The 18,881-nt window shown below is 44.6% G+C and overlaps 1 protein-coding gene across 2 annotated transcripts in view; it reads right to left on the reverse strand.

Moving 5' to 3' along the window:
• The window catches only part of tmem33 (transmembrane protein 33), a 60,949-nt gene that overhangs the window by 18,255 nt on the left and 23,813 nt on the right, over window positions 1–18,881 (reverse strand). For both annotated transcript variants that reach the window (XM_068036264.1, XM_068036256.1), the window contains exons 4-5: window positions 17,161–17,348; window positions 15,953–16,020 (exon numbers count right to left, since the gene is read on the reverse strand). In XM_068036264.1, coding sequence (XP_067892365.1) covers window positions 15,953–16,020; window positions 17,161–17,348 — 256 coding nt within the window. The remainder of the gene's footprint in view (window positions 1–15,952; window positions 16,021–17,160; window positions 17,349–18,881) is intronic.

Below are 18,881 nucleotides of genomic sequence, written 5' to 3' on the forward strand. Positions count from 1 at the left end.
ACCGAGGTCACCCTTGTTCTTATAGAGGGTGATGATATTGGCATCGTGCATGTCCTGCGGTACTGCTCCCTCAACCCAGCACAGGCAAAGCAGTTCGTGGAGTGCTGAAAGTATAGCAGGCTTGGCACTCTTGATTATTTCAGGGGCTTTTCCACAAGCTAGAGAATCAATGGCATCGCTGAGTTCCGGTTTTGTTGGCTGTTCGTCCAGCTCATCTATGACTGGCACAGACTGGGCTGCATTGAGGGCAGTCTCAGTGACAATATTTTCCCTGGAGTACAGTTCTTGGCAGTGCTCCACCCAGCAGTCCATTTGCTTGTGTTGGTCAGTGATTGTGTCCCCTGATTTAGACTTGAGCGGGGGCGACATTCCTGATGGTTGGCCCAAAAGCTCTCTTAATGCCATCATACATTCCTCTGATTCCAGTGTCGGAGGCCAGCTGAATATGACTGCATTGGTGTTGCCAGTAGTCATTTGCACAGCGCCTGGCTGTTCTTTGTGCAGCGCTTCTGGCTGCTTTAAGTGCGATGGATGTTAACTCGCTGGGGGCTTTCTTGTAGTTCAACAGTGCAATGCGCTTAGCAGCAATGACAGGTTCCAGCTCTTCAAAGTGAGATTGAAACCAGTCTGCATTCTGCTTCACACATTTGCCATAGGTGGTCATTGCTGAGTCATAGATGGCGCCACTGATGTGGGCCCACTTCGTCTCTGCATCCCCTCTCGGAGTGTTTAGAAGGGCTTTTTCAAGTGAATTTAGAAACTTATCGAATAGCTGTGGATGAGAAATTCTGCTAGTGTTGATGCGCGGGCAGCCCTTCTGCTTGGAGTGATGCAGCTTCTTTGGTTTGAGTCTAACCTTGCTGCACACCGGGGAGGGGTCGGTGTTGCAGTCCGCACTGTGGAAGCTGCGTGTGATTTGAACGCGGTTTATGGAGGCTCGCCTTGTGACGATGAGGTCCAGCTGGTGCCAACGACGTGATCTTGGGTGCCTCCAAGAAACCTGGTGACGGGGTTTAGTATGAAAGAACGAGTTGGTGATGCCGAGGTTGTGATAGGTACACAACTCAAGCAATCTCTGTCCATTCTCATTCATCCTTCCAATGCCATAGCGCCTAACGCAGGAGGGCCAGGAGTCATAGTCAGCCCCAACCCTGGCATTAAAGTCCCCCAGCAGGAACAGATGTTGGGGGTGCTACTAATTGGGGGTGCTACTAATGATTTTATGGAGTTCCTCGAAGAACTGGTCTTTAACTTCAGGTGGGGAGCAGAGTGTTGGAGCATAGATGCTGAGTAGGTGTACTGGACCAGAGGCAGTGAGTAGTCGGATGGACCGTATGCGTTCCGAGCCATTTGAAGGTGGCTCTATCATGCTGAGCAAGGAGTTTCTGATGACCAAGTCCACTCCATGCTGGCTTGGTTCTTCAGGATCCCTACCCTGCCAGAAGGAGGTGTAGTCTTGCTCTCTTAGAGATCCGCTCGCAGGGCGGCATGTCTCCTGAAGTGCTGCAATATCCACATTGAGTCTACCGAGCTCTTGTTAATGATGGCGATCTTCCGAGAATCGTTGATTTGTGTAAGGTCTTCCAACAGGCCAGGACACACAGTTCTGATGTTCCAGCTTGCAAAACGAAGGGCTGGTACCTTCTTTCCTTTTTTTGTCGTGCTGTTTAGTGCAGTGTTACAGTCCACTTTTTGGGCAATGACCCTGAGTTCCAAGCACCCATTGAAGCAGGTGGACTGTGGCAGGACAGAACTTTACTGACTGGGGGCTGCCCGGTTTGAGGCAGGCGGTAGCCGTCCAGTGAGATGCGATGACCTCTCCCACCGACAAAGGCAACCCATGGCGCCCAATCTCTACGCCAATTGAGCTGGACTTACAACCCGTCACTGCTGCCTTCCGTGTTGTTTTGGTCTCTGTGAGGTGACTATGGAGTGACCTCTCCAGGGCGCATGCCTGGGCGGACGTATGGAGGTTGTGAGTTGCCCAAGCGTCAAAACACCCCTCTCGGCCTTCCTGGTGGGGTCCAAAGGAGTGCAGAGCACGACGTTTGGCACCAGCATGGCTGCAGGAACTGCCGGAAACATGCCAAAGGTGACACATGACCGCCTTCGGGGTTCCGCTCCTGATTTTCTGTCAGGGTTTACTCCCTTAGCCTTGGTCTCTCCTGAGACGCCCACAAGGCTGGAAATCATTAACAAGTTCCTTGTGACATACGCCATCTGTCGAATGGGAAGCTTTGAACCACCACGGCGGAAGTGGTCCTTGCTAAACAGGTTCACGACAAGCCAGGGCTCCTGCACAGCCAACCTCCACTTCTGGGGCCTCAGTACAAACCCCTTATGTATTTGAGGGGAGAGACAAACAATGCTGTACATTACCGAGGAGTGTCCCTTCTACAGACTATATGGCGAACTAATCCCTTAAATTCAGCAAATGAGGAGGCTATCACTTGGCTCCAGGGATTTGCGAAATAAAAATCACTGAATTGTTACAGCGCAGAAGGTGACCATTTGGCCCATCGTGTCTGTACCGGCTCTCCACATGAGCAATGCGCCTCATGCCATTCCCCGCACCGCCACCCCCACACCCCCCCCACCCCCCCAACCCTGCAAATTCTTCCTTTTCAGTTAAGTCTAATTCCTGTTTGAATGTTTCAATTGAACCTGCCTCCAACACACTCTCAGGCAGTGCATTCCAGACATTAACCACTCGCTGCGTGAAAAAGTTTTCCTCATGTCGCTTTTGCTTCTTTCACCAATTACTTTAAATATGTGCCCGCTCGTTCTCAATCCTTTCATGAGTGGGAACAGTTTCTCTCTATCTACTCTGTCCAGACCACTCATGATTTTGAATACCTCTATCAAATCACCTCTTAGCCTTCTCTTCTCCAAGTCCCAACTTCTCCAATCTATCCTCATAACTGAAGTTCCTAATTCCTGGAACCATTCTCATGAATCTTTTCTGCACCCTTTCCAACGCCTTCACATCGTTCCTAAAGCTCAGTGCCCAGAACTGGACACAATACTCCAGCTGAGACCAAACTAGCGTCTTCTACAAGTTCAACATAACTTCCTTGCTCTTGTACTCTATGCCCCTATTAACCAACTGATAAGTTATTCCACTTATTACATTAGCAATAGTTAGTTTGCAAAGCGAAGTAATGGCAGGGCAGCTTGACCAAGTGGAATGTGCCTCCTGTGGCACGTGGGAAGTCGTGGACGCACCATGTGTCCTAGACAAACATCTGCAGCAAGTGTTACCGGCTGCAGAAGCTTGACCTCCAGGTTTCGGAACTCGAGCGGCGGCTGAAGTCACTGTGGCGAATCCGTAAGGCAGAGAACTATGTGGATAGCACGTTTCAGGAGGTAGTCACCCCGGAGCTTAAGAGAGCACAGGCAGAGAGGGACTAGGTGGCTGCCAGACAGACAAGGTGGTCAAGGCAGGTAGTGCAGGAGTCCGCAGGGGGCATCCCACTTTCTAGCCAGTATTCAGTTCTGAGTACTGATGGGAGAGGTTTCCTCTGGAGAGTGCAGTGACAGTCATGACCAGAGCACCATGGGTGGCTCAGCTGTGCAGAGAGGGAGGAGAATGGACAAGAAAGCAATAGAGATAGGGGATTCTATAGTTAGGGGAACAGATAGGCGTTTCTGTGGTCACAGACGTGATTGCAGGATCGTATGTTGCCTCCCAGGTGCAAGGATCATTGATATCACCCAGCGGCTACTGAGCATTCTGGAGGGCGACGGTGCATCGCCAGAGGTTGTGGTCCACATTGGTACCAAGAATATAGGAAGATGGGCGGCACAGTGGCGCAGTGGGATGGGCGGCACAGTGGCTAGCACCGCAGCCTCACAGCTCCAGCGACCCGGGTTCAGTTCGGGGTACTGCCTGTGTGGAGTTTGCAAGTTCTCCCAGTGTCTGCGTGGGTTTCCGCCAGGTGCTCCGGTTTCCTCCCACCTCCAAAGACTTGCAGGTTGATAGGTAAATTGACCATTGTAAATTGCCCCTAGTGTAAGTAGGTGGTAGGAGAATGGTGGGGATGTGGTAGAGAATATGGGGTTAATGTAGGATTAGTATAAATGGGTGGTTGTTGGTTGGCACAGACTCGGTGGGCCGAAGGGCCTGTTTCAGTGCTGTATCTCCAAATAAATAAAAGAAAGAGAGATGAGGTCCTGCAGGCTGAGTTTAGGGAGTTAGGAACGAGAATAGCAAGTAGGACATCAAAGGTAGTAATCGTCGGATTACTCCCAAGGCCATGTGCTAGTGAGTATAGAAATAGGAAACTACACCAGATAAATGCGTAGTTGAAGAGATGGTGCAGGAGTTTAGGCTTCAGATTTCTGGGGCATTGGGACCATTTCTGGGGAAGGTGGGATCTGTACAAGCCAAACGGTCTGCACCTGAACAGGACTGGGACAAATATCCTTGCAGGAAGGTTTGCTAGTGCTGTTGGGGATGGTTTAAACTAGCTTGGCAGGGGATGGGAACCTGAGCACAGTCTTAGGACAATTTCAGGGCAGGGAACAGGAGGCAGAAAATTAGCGAGTGACTCTGAAAGACAGAAGAAGCATAGGTTAAAAAGTGTGCAGCACAGGAATTTGGCAATGTTAAAGGGTATTTATTTAAATGCAAGGAGTATAGTAAATAAAGCCGATGAGCTGAGGGCACAGATAGACACATGGCAACATGACATCATTGCTATAACGGAAACTTGGCTTAAAGAGGAGCAAGAATGGTAACTCAACATCCCTGGATATCGAGTTTTCAGGCAGGACACAGAGGGAGATAAAAAAGGAGAGGGTGTAGCATAATTAGTTAAGAAATCAATAACAGCTTTGAGGAGGGATGATATTTATTTATTTTATTTAGAGATACAGCACTGAAACAGGCCCTTCGGCCCACCGAGTCTGTGCCGACCAAGAAACACCCATTTATACTAACCCTACAGTAATCCCATATTCCCTACCACCTACCTACATTAGGGGCAATTTACAATGGCCAATTTACCTAGCACTTGCAAGACTTTGGCGGTGGGAGGAAACTGGAGCACCTAGCGAAAACCCACGCGATCACAGGGAGAACTTGCAAACTGCGCACAGGCAGTACCCAGAATTGAACCCGAGTCCCTGGAGCTGTGAGGCTGCGGCGCCAACAACTGCGCCGCTCCAAATGAATCAACAAATTAGGTCATATGGGTGGAACTCAGAAATAAAAAAGGGGCAGCCACACCACTAGTAGTGTACTATAGACCCCCAAATGATGAGAGGGAGGTAGAAGAACAAATATGTAGACAAAGTTCTAAGTGCAAAAACTATAGGGCAATAACTGTTGGGGATTTCAACTCCCTCAATATCAACTGTTATACAAACAGTGTAAAGGGCACAGAGGGGACTGCGTTCAAGAGAACTTTTTTAGCCAGCATGTAACAAGCCCAGCGAGAGGGGGAGCTATTCTAGATTTAGTCTTTGGTAGTGAAGCTAGGCAAGTGGATGAGTAACAGCGGGTGACCATTTTGGAAATAGTGACCATAATACAGTAAGTTTTAGTCTTTGTCCTTTTACAAGATAAAACAGGAGTAAAAGTTCTAAATTGGAAGGCAGATTTTAAGAAACTGAGAGGTGACCTGGCGAAAGTGGACTGGATACAGCTACCTGAAGGAAAATCAGTGGCAAACCAGCGGGAGGCATTCAAAAGCAAGATACTACAGGCACAGTGTAGGCATGTCCCTACTAAGATAAAGGGTGGTACTGCCAATTCCAGAGCCCACTGGTTATCTAGAAGCTTACAGGTTAAGTAAAAGCAGAAAAAGAATGCTCATAATGATCACAAAGTCTTAATTTAGAAAGCCTAGAGTATAGAAAGTGCAGGGGCGAAGTAAAAAAGGAAATTAGAAAATAAAGAGAGGACATGAAAAATTATTTGTAGGTAAAATCAAGGAAAACCCGAAGATGTTTTATCAGTACATTAAGAGCAAGAGGAAAGGACAGGGCCTATCAGAGATGCATAAGGGAACTTATGCACGGATGCAGACGATGTGGGCAGGGTTCTTAAGTTTTTTGTCTCTGTCTTCACAAAGGAGAGGGATGATGTAGACATTGCAGTTAAAGAGGAGTGTGAAATATTAGATGGAACAAACATAATGAGAGAGGAAGTACTAGAGGGTCTGACATCTTCGAGAGTGGATAAAACGCCAGGGCCGGATGGTTGCATCCCAGGTTGTTAAAGGAAGCCAGGGAGGAAATGGCGCATGCGCTGAGGATCATCTTCAAATCCTCACTAGATACAGGAGAGGTACTAGACAATTGGAGGTCTGCGAACTTTGGACCATTGTTTAAAAAGGGTGCGAGCGATAGGCCAAATAATTATAGGCCTGTCAGTCTGACCTCAGTGATGGGTAAATTGTTAGTTTATCCTGTCCCTCAGAATAGATTCTACCACTTAGGAAGGCACGGATTAATCAGGGATAGTCAGCATGGATTGGTTATGGGAAGGTCATGTCTTACTAACTTAATTGAGTTTTTTGAGGAAGTAACAAGAAGGATTGATGAGGGTAGTGCAGTGGATGTGGTCTACATGGACTTCAGTAAGGCATTTGACAAGGTCCCACATGACTGACTGCTCAGTAAAATGAAAGCCCATGGGATACAGGCAAATGTGGCAGGTTGGATCCAGAATTGGGTCAGAGACAGAAAACAAAGGGTAGTAGTCGATGTATGTTTGTGAACGGAAAGCTGTTTCCAGTGTGGCGTTCCACAAGGCTCAGTGTTGGGTCCCTTGCTGTTTGTGGTGTATATTAATGATTTGGACTTAAATGTGTGAGGCATGATTCGGAAATTTGCTGATGACAAAAATTGGCTGTGTAGTTGATAGTGAAGAGGATAGCTGTAGACTCCAGAAAGATATCAATGGTCTGGTTGAGTGGGCGGAAAAGTGGCAAATGGAATTCAATCCAGATAAGTATGAGGTAATGCATTTGGGGAGGGCAAATAAAGCAAGGGGATACACAATAAATGGGAGGATATTGAGAGGGGTAGAAGAAGTGGAGTGCATGTCCACAGGTCCCTGAAAGTGGCAGGACAGGTAGATAGAGTGGCAAAGGCAGCATATGGAAAGCTTTCCTTTATTGGCCGATGTATAGAATTCAAAAGCAGGGATGCAATGCTAGAACTGTATAAAACGCTGGTTAGGCCACAGTTGGAGTACTGCCTACAGTTCTGGTCACATTACAGAAAGGAACATAATTGCTCTGGAGAGAGTACAGAGATGTGCAAGAATGTGGCCAAGGCTCGAAAGTTGCAGCAATGAGGAAAGATTGGATAGGCTGGGGTTGTTTTTCTTAGAACAGAGGAGGCTGAGGGGGTGACTTAATTGACGTGCACAAAATTATGAGGGGCCTAGATACAGTATACAGAAAGGACCTGTTGCCCCTAGTGGAGAGGTCTATTACCGGGGGCACAGATTTAAGGTGATTGATAGAAGGATTAGAGGGGACATGAGGAAAAACTTTTTCATCCAGAGGGTGGTGAGTGTCTGGAATTTACTGCCAGGAATGGTGGTGGAGGTAGAAACCCTCAATTCTTTTAAAAGGTACCTGGACATGCACCCAAGATGCTGTAACCTGCAAGGCTACGGACCAGGTGCTGGAAGGTGAGTTTAGATTGGGCGGATAGTTTTTTCAGCCGGCACAGACGCAACGGGCTAAATGGCCTCCTTCTGTGCCGAAAGTTTTCTATGGTTCTATTCATGTTTTAGTTTTGTTTTTGCTTTTAGTTTTGGTGGCAGCAGCTTTGACAGTAGCGGAGGTGCGGGAGCGAACTTGCAGCTGGGAAGTCAATTTCAGTGTAAGTTAAAAGTTAATTCCCTGCTGTTTTCGGAGGACCAGGGGACTGCTGGGTAAGTAAAAACTATATATTTGGGTGGTGGCTGTACCCGAGACACTACACGTGTAGTGTCTCCCACCCACCCTCCTCCTCTCACCAAAAAAAGGACTCTGATGTGTTGATAAGGTAAGCTTTTTATTTAAAAAGTTCTGTCCGTCGGATTGCTAACCTAACAAGTTTTGACTTTTTATTTTTGGTTTTTCAGATTTGTTGGGAATTTATAATAGTGGGAATGGAAGTTAAGGCAGTTGTATGTTCCTCCTGCAGAATGCGGGAGGTAAGGGTCGCCAAGAGTGTCCCTGCTGACTGCATCTGCGGGAAGTGCACCCAACTCCAGCTCCTCGAGAACCGCGTTAGGGAACTGGAGCTGCATGAACTTCGGATCATTTGGGAGGCGGAGGGGGTTATTGAGAGGAGTTATGGGGAGGTAGTCACACCTCAGGTAAAAGTAGTAGGTAGATGGGTTACCGTCAGGGGAAGGAGAGGGAACCAGCAGGCAGTGCAGGGATCCCCTGTGGCCGTTTCCCTCAACAACAGGTATACCGTTCTGGATACTGTTGCGGGGGACGACTTACCAGGGGTAAGCAATGGGGTACAGGTATCTGGCACAGAGTCTGTCCTTGTTGCTCAGAAGGGAAGGGGGAAGAGGAGCAGAGTATTAGTCATTGGGGACTCCATAGTTAGGGGAACAGATAGGAGGTTCTGTGGGAACGAGAGAGACTCACGGTTGGTGTGTTGCCTCCCAGGTGCCAGGGTTCGTGATTTCTCGGATCGTGTTTTTGGGATCCTTAAGGGGAAGGGGGAGCAGCCCCCAGTCGTGGTCCACATAGGCACCAACGACATAGGTAGGAAGAGAGATGGGGATTTAAGACAGAAATTCAGGGAGCTAGGGTGGAAGCTTAGAGCGAGAACAAACAGAGTTGTTATCTCTGGGTTGTTGCCCGTGCCACGTGACAGCGAAGTGAGGAATAGGGAGAGAGAGGAGTTGAACACGTGGCTGCAGGGATGGTGCAGGAGGGAGGGTTTTGGTTTCCTGGATAATTGGGGCTCTTTCTGGGGTAGGTGGGACCTCTACAAACAGGATGGTCTTCACCTGAACCAGAGGGGTACCAATATCCTTGGGGGGGGGGGGGGGGGATTTGCTAGTGCTCTTCAGGGGGGGGTTTAAACTAATTCAGCAGGGGAATGGGAACCTAAATTGTAGTTCCAGTGTACAGGATGTTGAGAGTAGTGAGGTCAGGGATAAGGTTACAAGGACACAAGAGGGCACTGGCAAGCAAGAACCTGGTTTAAAGTGTGTCTACTTCAACGCCAGGAGCATCCGGAATGAGGTGGGTGAGCTTGCAGCATGGGTTGGTACCTGGGATCTCGATGTAGTGGCCATTTCGGAGACATGGGTAGAGCAGGGGCAGGAATGGATGTTGCAGGTTCCGGGATTTAGATGTTTCAGTAAGAACAGAGAAGATGGTAAAAGAGGGGGGGGTGTGGCATTGTTAATCAAGGAGAGTATTACAGCGACAGAAAGGACGTTTGAGGACTCGTCTACTGAGGTAGTATATTCCGAGGTTAGAAAGAGGAGAGGCGAGGTCACCCTGTTGGGAGTCTTCAATAGACCTCCGAATAGTTCCAGAGATGTAGAGGAAAGGATAGCCAAGATGATTCTCGACAGGGGCGAGAGTAACAGGGTAGTTGTTATGGGGGACTTTAACTTTCCAAATATTGACTGGAAATACTATAGTTCGAGTACTTTAGATGGGTCAGTTTTTGTCCAGTGTGTGCAGGAGGGTTTTCTGACAGTATGTAGACAGGCCAACGAGGGGCGATGCCACATTGGATTTGGTACTGGGTAATGAACCCGGCCAGGTGTTAGATTTAGATGTAGGTGAGCACTTTGGTGATAGTGATCACAATTCGGTTAGGTTTACCTTAGCGATGGGCAGGGACAGGTATATCCCGCAGGGCAAGAATTATAGCTGGGGGAAAGGAAATTATGATGCGATTAGGCAAGATTTAGGATGCGTAGGATGGGGAAGGAAACTGCAGGGGATGGGCACAATCGAAATGTGGAGCTTATTCAAGGAGCAGCTACTGCGTTCCTTGATAAGTATGTACCTGTCAGGCAGGGAGGAAGTTGTCGAGCAAGGGAGCCTTGGTTTAATAAAGAAGTTGAAGCGCTTGTCAAGAGGAAGAAGGAGGCTTATGTTAGGATGAGACGTGAAGGCTCAGTTAGGGCGCTTGAGAGTTACAAGCTAGCCAGGAAGGATCTAAAGGGAGAGCTAAGAACAGCAAGGAGAGAACACGAGAAGTCATTGGCGGATAGGATCAGGGAAAACCCTAAGGCTTTCTATAGGTATATCAGGAATAAAAGAATGACTAGAGTTAGATTAGGGCCAATCAAGGATAGTAGTGGGAAGTTGTGTGTGGAATCAGAGGAGATAGGGGAAGCGTTAAATGAATATTTTTCGTCAGTATTTACAGTAGAGAAAGAAAATGTTGTCGAGGAGAATACTGAGATTCAGACTACTAGGCTAGATGGGATTGAGGTTCACAAGGAGGAGGTGTTAGCAATTTTGGAAAGTGTGAAAATAGATAAGTCCTCTGGGACAGATGGGATTTATCCTAGGATTCTCTGGGAAGCTAGGGAGGAGATTGCAGAGCCTTTGTCCTTGATCTTTATGTCGTCATTGTCGACAGGAATAGTGCCGGAAGACTGGAGGATAGCAAATGTTGTCCCCTTGTTCAAGAAGGGGAGTAGAGACAGCCCTGGTAATTATCGACCTGTGAGCCTTACTTCGGTTGTGGGTAAAATGTTGGAAAAGGTTATAAGAGACAGGATTTATAATCATCTTGAAAAGAATAAGTTAATTAGCGATAGTCAGCACAGTTTTGTGAAGGGTAGGTCATGCCTCACAAACCTTATTGAGTTTTTCGAGAAGGTGACCAAACAGGTGGATGAGGGTAAAGCAGTGGATGTGGTGTATATGGATTTCAGTAAGGCGTTTGATAAGGTTCCCCATGGTAGGCTATTGCAGAAAATACGGAAGTATGGGGTTGAAGGTGATTTAGAGCTTTGGATCAGAAATTGGCTGGCTGAAAGAAGACAGAGGGTGGTGGTTGATGGCAAATGTTCATCCTGGAGTTTAGTTACTAGTGGTGTACCGCAAGGATCTGTTTTGGGGCCACTGCTGTTTGTCATTTTTATAAATGACCTGGAAGAGGGTGTAGAAGGGTGGGTTAGTAAATTTGCGGATGACACGAAGGTCGGTGGAGTTGTGGATAGTGCCGAAGGATGTTGTAGGGTACAGAGGGACATAGATAGGCTGCAGAGCTGGACTGAGAGATGGCAAATGTAGTTTAATGCGGAAAAGTGTGAGGTGATTCACTTCGGAAGGAGTAACAGGATTGCAGAATACTGGGCTAATGGGAAGATTCTTGGTAGTGTAGATGAGCAGAGAGATCTTGGTGTCCAGGTACATAAATCCCTGAAAGTTGCTACCCAGGTTAATAGGGCTGTTAAGAAGGCATATGGTGTGTTAGCTTTTATTAGTAGGGGGATCGAGTTTCGGAGCCACGAGGTCATGCTGCAGCTGTACAAAACTCTGGTGAGACCGCACCTGGAGTATTGCGTGCAGTTCTGGTCACCGCATTATAGGAAGGATGTGGAAGCTTTGGAAAGGGTGCAGAGGAGATTTACTAGGATGTTGCCTGGTATGGAGGGAAGGTCTTACGAGGAAAGGCTGAGGGACTTGAGGTTGTTTTCGTTGGAGAGAAGGAGGAGGAGAGGTGACTTAATAGAGACATATAAGATAATCAGAGGGTTAGATAGGGTGGATAGTGAGAATCTTTTTCCTCGGATGGTGATGTCAAACACGAGGGGACATAGCTTTAAGTTGAAGGGTGATAGATATAGGACAGATGTTAGAGGTAGTTTCTTTACTCAGAGAGTAGTAGGCGCGTGGAACGCCCTGCCTGCAACAGTAGTAGACTCGCCAACTTTAAGGGCATTTAAGTGGTCATTGGATAGACATATGGATGAAAATGGAATAGTGTAGGTCAGATGGTTTCACAGGTCGGCGCAACATCGAGGGCCGAAGGGCCTGTACTGCGCTGTAATGTTCTAATTCTAAAAAAAAATAAAGCCCAGGATACTGTATGCTTTATTAACCGCTCTCTCAACCTGTCCTGCCGCCTTCAATGACTAATGCACAGATACACCCCAGGTCCCTCTGCTCCTCCACCCCCTTTAGAATTGTACCCATTATTTTATATTGTCTCTCCATGTTCTTCCTACCAAAATGTATCACTTCACATTTGTCTACATTGAACTTCATCTGCCACCTGTCAGTCCATTCCACCAACTTGTCTATGCCCTTTTGAAGTTCGACGCTATCTTCCTCACAATTCACAATGCTTCCAAATTTTGCATCATCCGCAAACTTTGAAATTGTGCCCTGCACACCAAAGACTAGGTCATTAATATAACATATAAAAATAAGTCTTACGTTGCATGTTAGCTGCGAGTGCCCTTAAAAAAAAAAGGTACAGTATTGCAACTGACTCTCTAGTGATAAAACTCTGTGAAATTAGATGCCCATTGTCACTGCCAGCTCAATCACATAAACATGTCACCTTACAAGCAGTACCATTGAACTTGGGTGTGTCTGAGGTCGACAGCATTATGATTAGTCATGCACATATCTTCGCGGTGTCACTGCGTGCTGCAGGTGAAGATTTTTTTGGGGGAATAAAACATTCTGCCAGTATTAATCATCTTCCAAAGTGTGGTATTTTCACCGCTGTCGACAAATACAGATATAATGGTTGGGTTAAAAAGATTCTCCTTTTAAGCCTGACCTATGTGGTACCCCTCCACTTCCAAACACCTCAGATAGGAGATTCTCATTTGGAGACCCACTGGTGTCAGTAGTGGCACTGGGAAAACAAGTTACATCAATTAGCACCTAAATGCCAGGAAGAAAGCAAATAAAGGTTGAAAAAAGCTAAAATGTCTTTCCAAAGCCTCCAAACAATAATTGCCATATTTGAACTTCTGCATCCAAGGAATGGGTTCCAATGGGTAATAAAGTGCTGCAGTGCATTGATATTCTAGCTGAGATGTCACCAAGTGCTATGTTCACATTTTTCAGATGTTCCCCTTTCCCTTGCCTGCTCACTGTCCACTCACTAGCCAGTGCACAGTAAAGTGTTTGGGTGCATGTCTGTATAAAATGAGCACTAAAGGAACAGGAGGTCATTCAGTCCCTCAAGGCTGTTCCATCATTCTGTTAGATCACAGATAAACAAATCCATATACCCTTGATATCCTTACAAAATAAAACTAAATATTGAAAATTTCATTTGATCTAGCATTTTAGTTAAGCGAGTTCCAGATTTCAACTACCCTTTATGTGAAAAAGTACTTCCTGATTTCACTCCTAAATGGCCTAGCTCTAATAAGATTGTGCACCTGGTCTGAATCCACACCAGAGGGAAACAATTTTTCTGCATCCTTCTAATTCAATTTCTCATCAGTTTAAAGGCTATAGAAATGCAAGCTGCTGTTAATACCCTGCAAGTGTCCAACCCAAGCCATGCTGTCAAGAGCAAAATGAGAGAACACTCATCCCCACAGAAGATAATCAAACTGGAGGGCGAGTCAGCTACTGCTGCTGTTTTAGAATACAAGAGCATAGTAAATAGGAATTGGAGTAGACCATTTGGCTCTAACCGTAAACCTTCTCTATTATTCAACAAGATCATGGCTGATCTTCTACCTCAATGCCATCTTCTTGCACTATCCCATATCCCTTACTTCTCAGTACCCAAAGATTTATCGACCTTTTGCTTGAATATACTCAATGACTGAGCATCCACAGCCCTCTGGGTTAGAGAATTCCATAGATTCACAATCCTTTGAGTTAAGAAATTTCTTGTCTCAATCCTAAATGGCTGACCCTTTATTTTGAGACTGTGACCCCCATTATAGATTTCCTCAATAGGGGAAACATTTTCTCAGCAACTACCCTGTCAAGCCTCTCAAGAACTTTATGTTTCACTTCGAACACTTCTCATTCATCTAAACTCCAGGGAATATAGGCCTAGTCTACTCAATCTCTCCATCCCAGGAACCAGTCTTGTGAACCTTCGTTGCACTCACTCTAGGCCATATATGTCCTTCCTTAGGTAACGAGACCAAACTGCACACATTATTCCAGACATGGCCGCATTAATGCCCTATATAATTGCACTAAGAGTTCTTTACTCTTATTCTCCAATCCCTTTGCAACAAAAGCCAACATACCAGTTGCTTTCCTAATTGCTTGCTGTACCTGTATGTTAACTTTCTGTGATACATATAGAAGGACACCCAGGTCCCTCTGAACGCAAACATTTCCCAGTCTCTCATCATTCAAAAAATATTCTTTATTTTTCCTGCCAAAGTGGATAACTTCACACTTTGCCACACTGTATTCCATCTGCCATGTTTTTGCCCACTCACCCAACCTGTCTGCATTCCTCTGCAGCCTTTGTGTTACTTCCACTGTTTACTTCCCCACCAAACTTTGCGTTATCAGCAAACCTGGATATGTTATACTCAATTCCTCTCATTTAAGTCAGTAATGTAGATTGTAAATAGCTCATGCCCAAGTACTGATCATTGTGGTATCCCACTAGTTACAGCCAGCCAACCCAGAAGTGTCCCATTTATTTCTACTGTGTTTTCTGTCCATCAACCACTTCTCAATCCATCCTAATATATTACCCCCAAACCCATGAATCCTAACTTTCCTGAAGGTCTGTAACAACTATAGTATTGAGAGCCTTGGAAGATAATTGCACATTTGTCCTCTCTGCAGAGATCCAAGAGGGAAAAAGAGAAGAAACCTAAACTATATTTGTGAAAGCATGTTGCTGCACCAATATAAAAGTCCTGTGACTTAAGGTGCAAAGCAATAAATCACACCCTCATGTTTGTAAGCCATTAGAAAAACTACTTCAAAGTGACTCATGCACAGCAGTTTTAAAACAAGAGAGAGATTCATCAAGTTACATTTTGATATGATGTGTCCTTAATGTATCGGGTGGTTTGTTTACACATTTATCTATTAAATGAAACAAAACTGCAAGCCTCATTAGTGACTCCTTAGCTAACATGACGAACCTAATCCAATACATAAAAAATACTGCATATGCCACTCCACAGTTTAAAACAAACACTAAACAGTCCCCTATAAAACCAATTTAAAAAACAGGCAGTACTGGTTTCAATGATCTGTATACAACTAGTTGAAAAGCAATTTAATGACTTCAAAAGCAGTTTTTCCTTAAGGGAGAGAGAGCCTTCGACTAGTGAGACAGTTCAGTGTCAGTGGCACTCTCAAATGCGAAAGGTGCAACTCTTCAACCAGTTTTGCAAATATTGAAGGTGTTATAGCCAGTTTCACAAAACTGTCATATTGGGAGATAACATTACTCGCACTAAGTGCAGTATAAGAGCAGTAGTATAAGAGCAATTAATAGTACATTGAACATGAAAAACGAGCCTTAAATGCTAAATAAAACTGAAATTTGTACCTTTCACAATATGGACTTCCAAATGTAAATCTAGAACTTTGCTCTGTGGGAAAGGTCTTCCCCACATTAACCTCTCCATCAGAATCACTGGAATGGTGATTTAATAATGTACTTTATGATGCTAAGTAACATTGTTTGCAATTCTCTTCCAAAGGTTGGCAACTGAAATTCCACAGTAATAGTAACTAAAAATGCTTTCAGCTTTGGCTACTGTATCCTGTAACATGGGTCTCCTACAAGCAATCAGCATAAGCCTGTCACACTTTTTAGACTGTTGGAAAGGAAGTCATGGCATGGTGCCAAGGATCATGTCTGCCTTTAGTTTCATCTCTGATAAAGAAAAATGACAAAACCAAAGAATTTCATAAATACAGTTTTTAAAGTTTATAAATTTAAAACATATGGAGCATAATGCACATCAATAAAATGACAACAAACTTCTTTTGACCACAGTAACATGCAGGCCAGGATGGCATTCAAAAACACCAATACTTACATCAAAAATTTTCTTTGTGTAGGCTGTAGCATGCAGCAGAGAAAATAGGAAAACTGGAAAAATGCTCACTGAAGTAGGTAGTTAAGGAAGAAAATATTCACTATAGTCATAAAACTGCAAGGTAAAATGAATAGATATTAATAAACTTAGGTTAGAAAATACCATGATATTGGAAATACTCTATACTCAGAAACTTCAGTGAGGAAGAATAAATTTGCACTTAAGAGCGCCTTACACGTCCTTAGGGAATCCAAAGCACTTTAAAACCAGAAGCACACTGCTGTTACATTGATGAATCCAGCAACCACTTTTCACACAAGGTTCCATGCAAAGCAAATTAAGTAAATGAATGACCACATAACCTATTTTTGGTGTTGCTGATTTCAGAGAGGAATGTTGGCCAACATGCTTTTTGCAAGATTTCTCAGCATGCAAACAATGCATCAACAGAAACTGTAGAGCAGAAAAACAATTTTCTGTTTGCGTGGATTTAGCTTTGCTTTCCCCCCCCCCCAAATATATAAAAAAGATATTAAATTGTCAGAGTTTTTTTTAATTTCAAACATGTCTGGCTTCTATTTATATAACAGCTAACACCTATGAACAGCAGTTTCTGTAATTGTAATTTCTTCACTGATGGTTAGATGACCAAAATTGTTCATAGAGAAAGGATTGCAGTTTATTGCTGCTAAAAGTTTAGTTAAAAAATCTCTCCTAACTGAAGCAGAAGCTTAAGGATTTTATATAAACTTGTAACCTGCATGAACAATTAATTCTGAGCATTTTATGAGGCTATGTTTGTTGATGGAAAGCATTTTCTTATCCACTCTAAGTTGCCAAACTCACTAATTCATCAAAATAAAAGCCCATTTCATTCTTAATAGTTTAAAAGAAAAATGTACAGATGCTGGAAATCTGAAATAAAAACAAAAAATGCTGGAAATACTAACCAAGTCAGGCAGCATCTGTGGAGAGAGAAGCAGAGTTAACGTTTCAAGTCAGTTACCCTTCATTAGAACTGGCTACGGTTAGAAATGTAATAGGTTTTAAGCAACTAAAGCGGAGCTGGGGAAAAAAAGAGAACAAAAGGGAAAGTGTTGATAGGACAGAGGGTCAGAGATTAACTAACAAGGTGGTCATGGGGTGAAGGCGAAGGGTGTGCTAATGGTGTGGTGAACCATGCTATGCAGCCAATGTTTAAAGGATACTGGTAACTGGATAGGAGTTGACAAAGATCAATGAGAAAAGCAGATAGTGACAGCTGTCCTCGAGGAGGGCCTGACTCAAAAAAGCACGGCTCAACTGGAAGTGAGGTAAGCGTTGGTGTAATCGAAGTGCACTGGTAAGGGCATTTGCCAGTAGGGCACGTTGGTAAAAGATGGCAGCCTCGGATAATCTGTGAAAACAAAGGATCAGATTTCAATAAATATCTTTCACAGTATCATGCCCATTTCAGAAACTGAAATAGTTTCAAATGGTTTATGCATTTTTTTGGAAATGGAATACCCTAGGATTTTTTCACATGATTATCCATTTGCTGAAGGCAGTGATTTATCGTATGTACAGTACCACAGGTATGACTGATCAATACTGGGTACATTTCCCTGGATTGACAGCCTTAATATCTTAGAATCATAGAATGATACAGCACAGAAGGCGACCATTCGGCCCATCATGCCTGTGCCAGCTCTTTGAAAGTGTTATCCAATCAGTCATACCAACAAATAAATTAGGAGTAGGCCATTTGGCCCCTCGAGCCTGCTCCGCCATTTGATGAGATCATGGCTTAGCTGATTATGGCCTCAACTCCACTTTCCTGTCTACCCGCTATAACCTTTGATTCCCTTGTCAGTCAAGAATCTAACTTAACCTTAAAAATATTCAATGGCCCTGCCTCCACTGCTCTCTGAAGAGAATTGCACAGACTTAACAACCCTCAGAGAAAAAAATTGTCATCTCCATCTTAAACTGTGTCCCCTAGTTCTAGTCTCTCACATAAGGGGAAACATCCTCTCAGCATCCACCCTGTCAAGTCCCCTCAAGATCTTGTATGTTTCAATAAGATCACATCTCATTCTTCTAAACTCCAGTGGATACAGGCCTAGCCTCTCCTAAAATAACACTCTTCATCCCAGGAATCAGTCGAGTGAACCTTTCTGAACTACTTCTAACGCAATTATGTCCTTTCTTAAATAAGGAGACTAAAACTATATGCAGTGCTCCAGATGCGGTCTCATCAACGCCCTGTAAAATTGTAGCAAAACTTTCCTACTTTTATATTCCATTCCCCTTGTAATACGAACATACGAATTATGAGCAGTAGGCCACTCGGCCCCTCGAGCCTGCTCCGCCATTCAATAAAATCATGGCTGAACTGATTACTGCACATTCCTGCCTAACCACGATAATCTTTCACCCTCTTGCTTATCAAGAATCTATCGACATTCAACAATCCATTGGCCTTCCTAATCACTTGTTGTACCGGCATACTTTTTGTGAATCATGTACCAGGACACCCCAGATCCCTCCGTACTGCAGAGTTCCATTTAAATCATGTGGTAAGTTTTTCTCAAGTTCAATTTAAATTGTCAGGCTTTGACATAGAACTTTCAAACTTCAAGTTAGTTAAATTGCCTTGTCAGACAGCTGCCTGGCGGTGGCTGTTACCTGTCAATCAGCTGAAAGTAGTTGGTTCAATAGGTGTTAATTACTGTAGCAGCTAGCTAGTGATTGATCAGAGGCTCTATAAAGGCAGTCAGGTTTTTCAAACTGCATGGAGTGAGGGGCACACGGAGTGGAGATTTTGCTTCAGTGAGATGTAGTCAGTGTGTGAAGGTGGGAATTTGGTGCAGAGGGAGAAAGAGGAATTGGTAAGTGACGTTCCATCAGAGAAGGCAAGTGATCAGTTAGTGAAAATTTTCTTTTTTTC

This window comes from Heterodontus francisci, chromosome 1 (genome assembly GCF_036365525.1).
Source record: "Heterodontus francisci isolate sHetFra1 chromosome 1, sHetFra1.hap1, whole genome shotgun sequence".
NCBI classification, from domain to species: Eukaryota; Metazoa; Chordata; class Chondrichthyes; order Heterodontiformes; family Heterodontidae; genus Heterodontus; species Heterodontus francisci.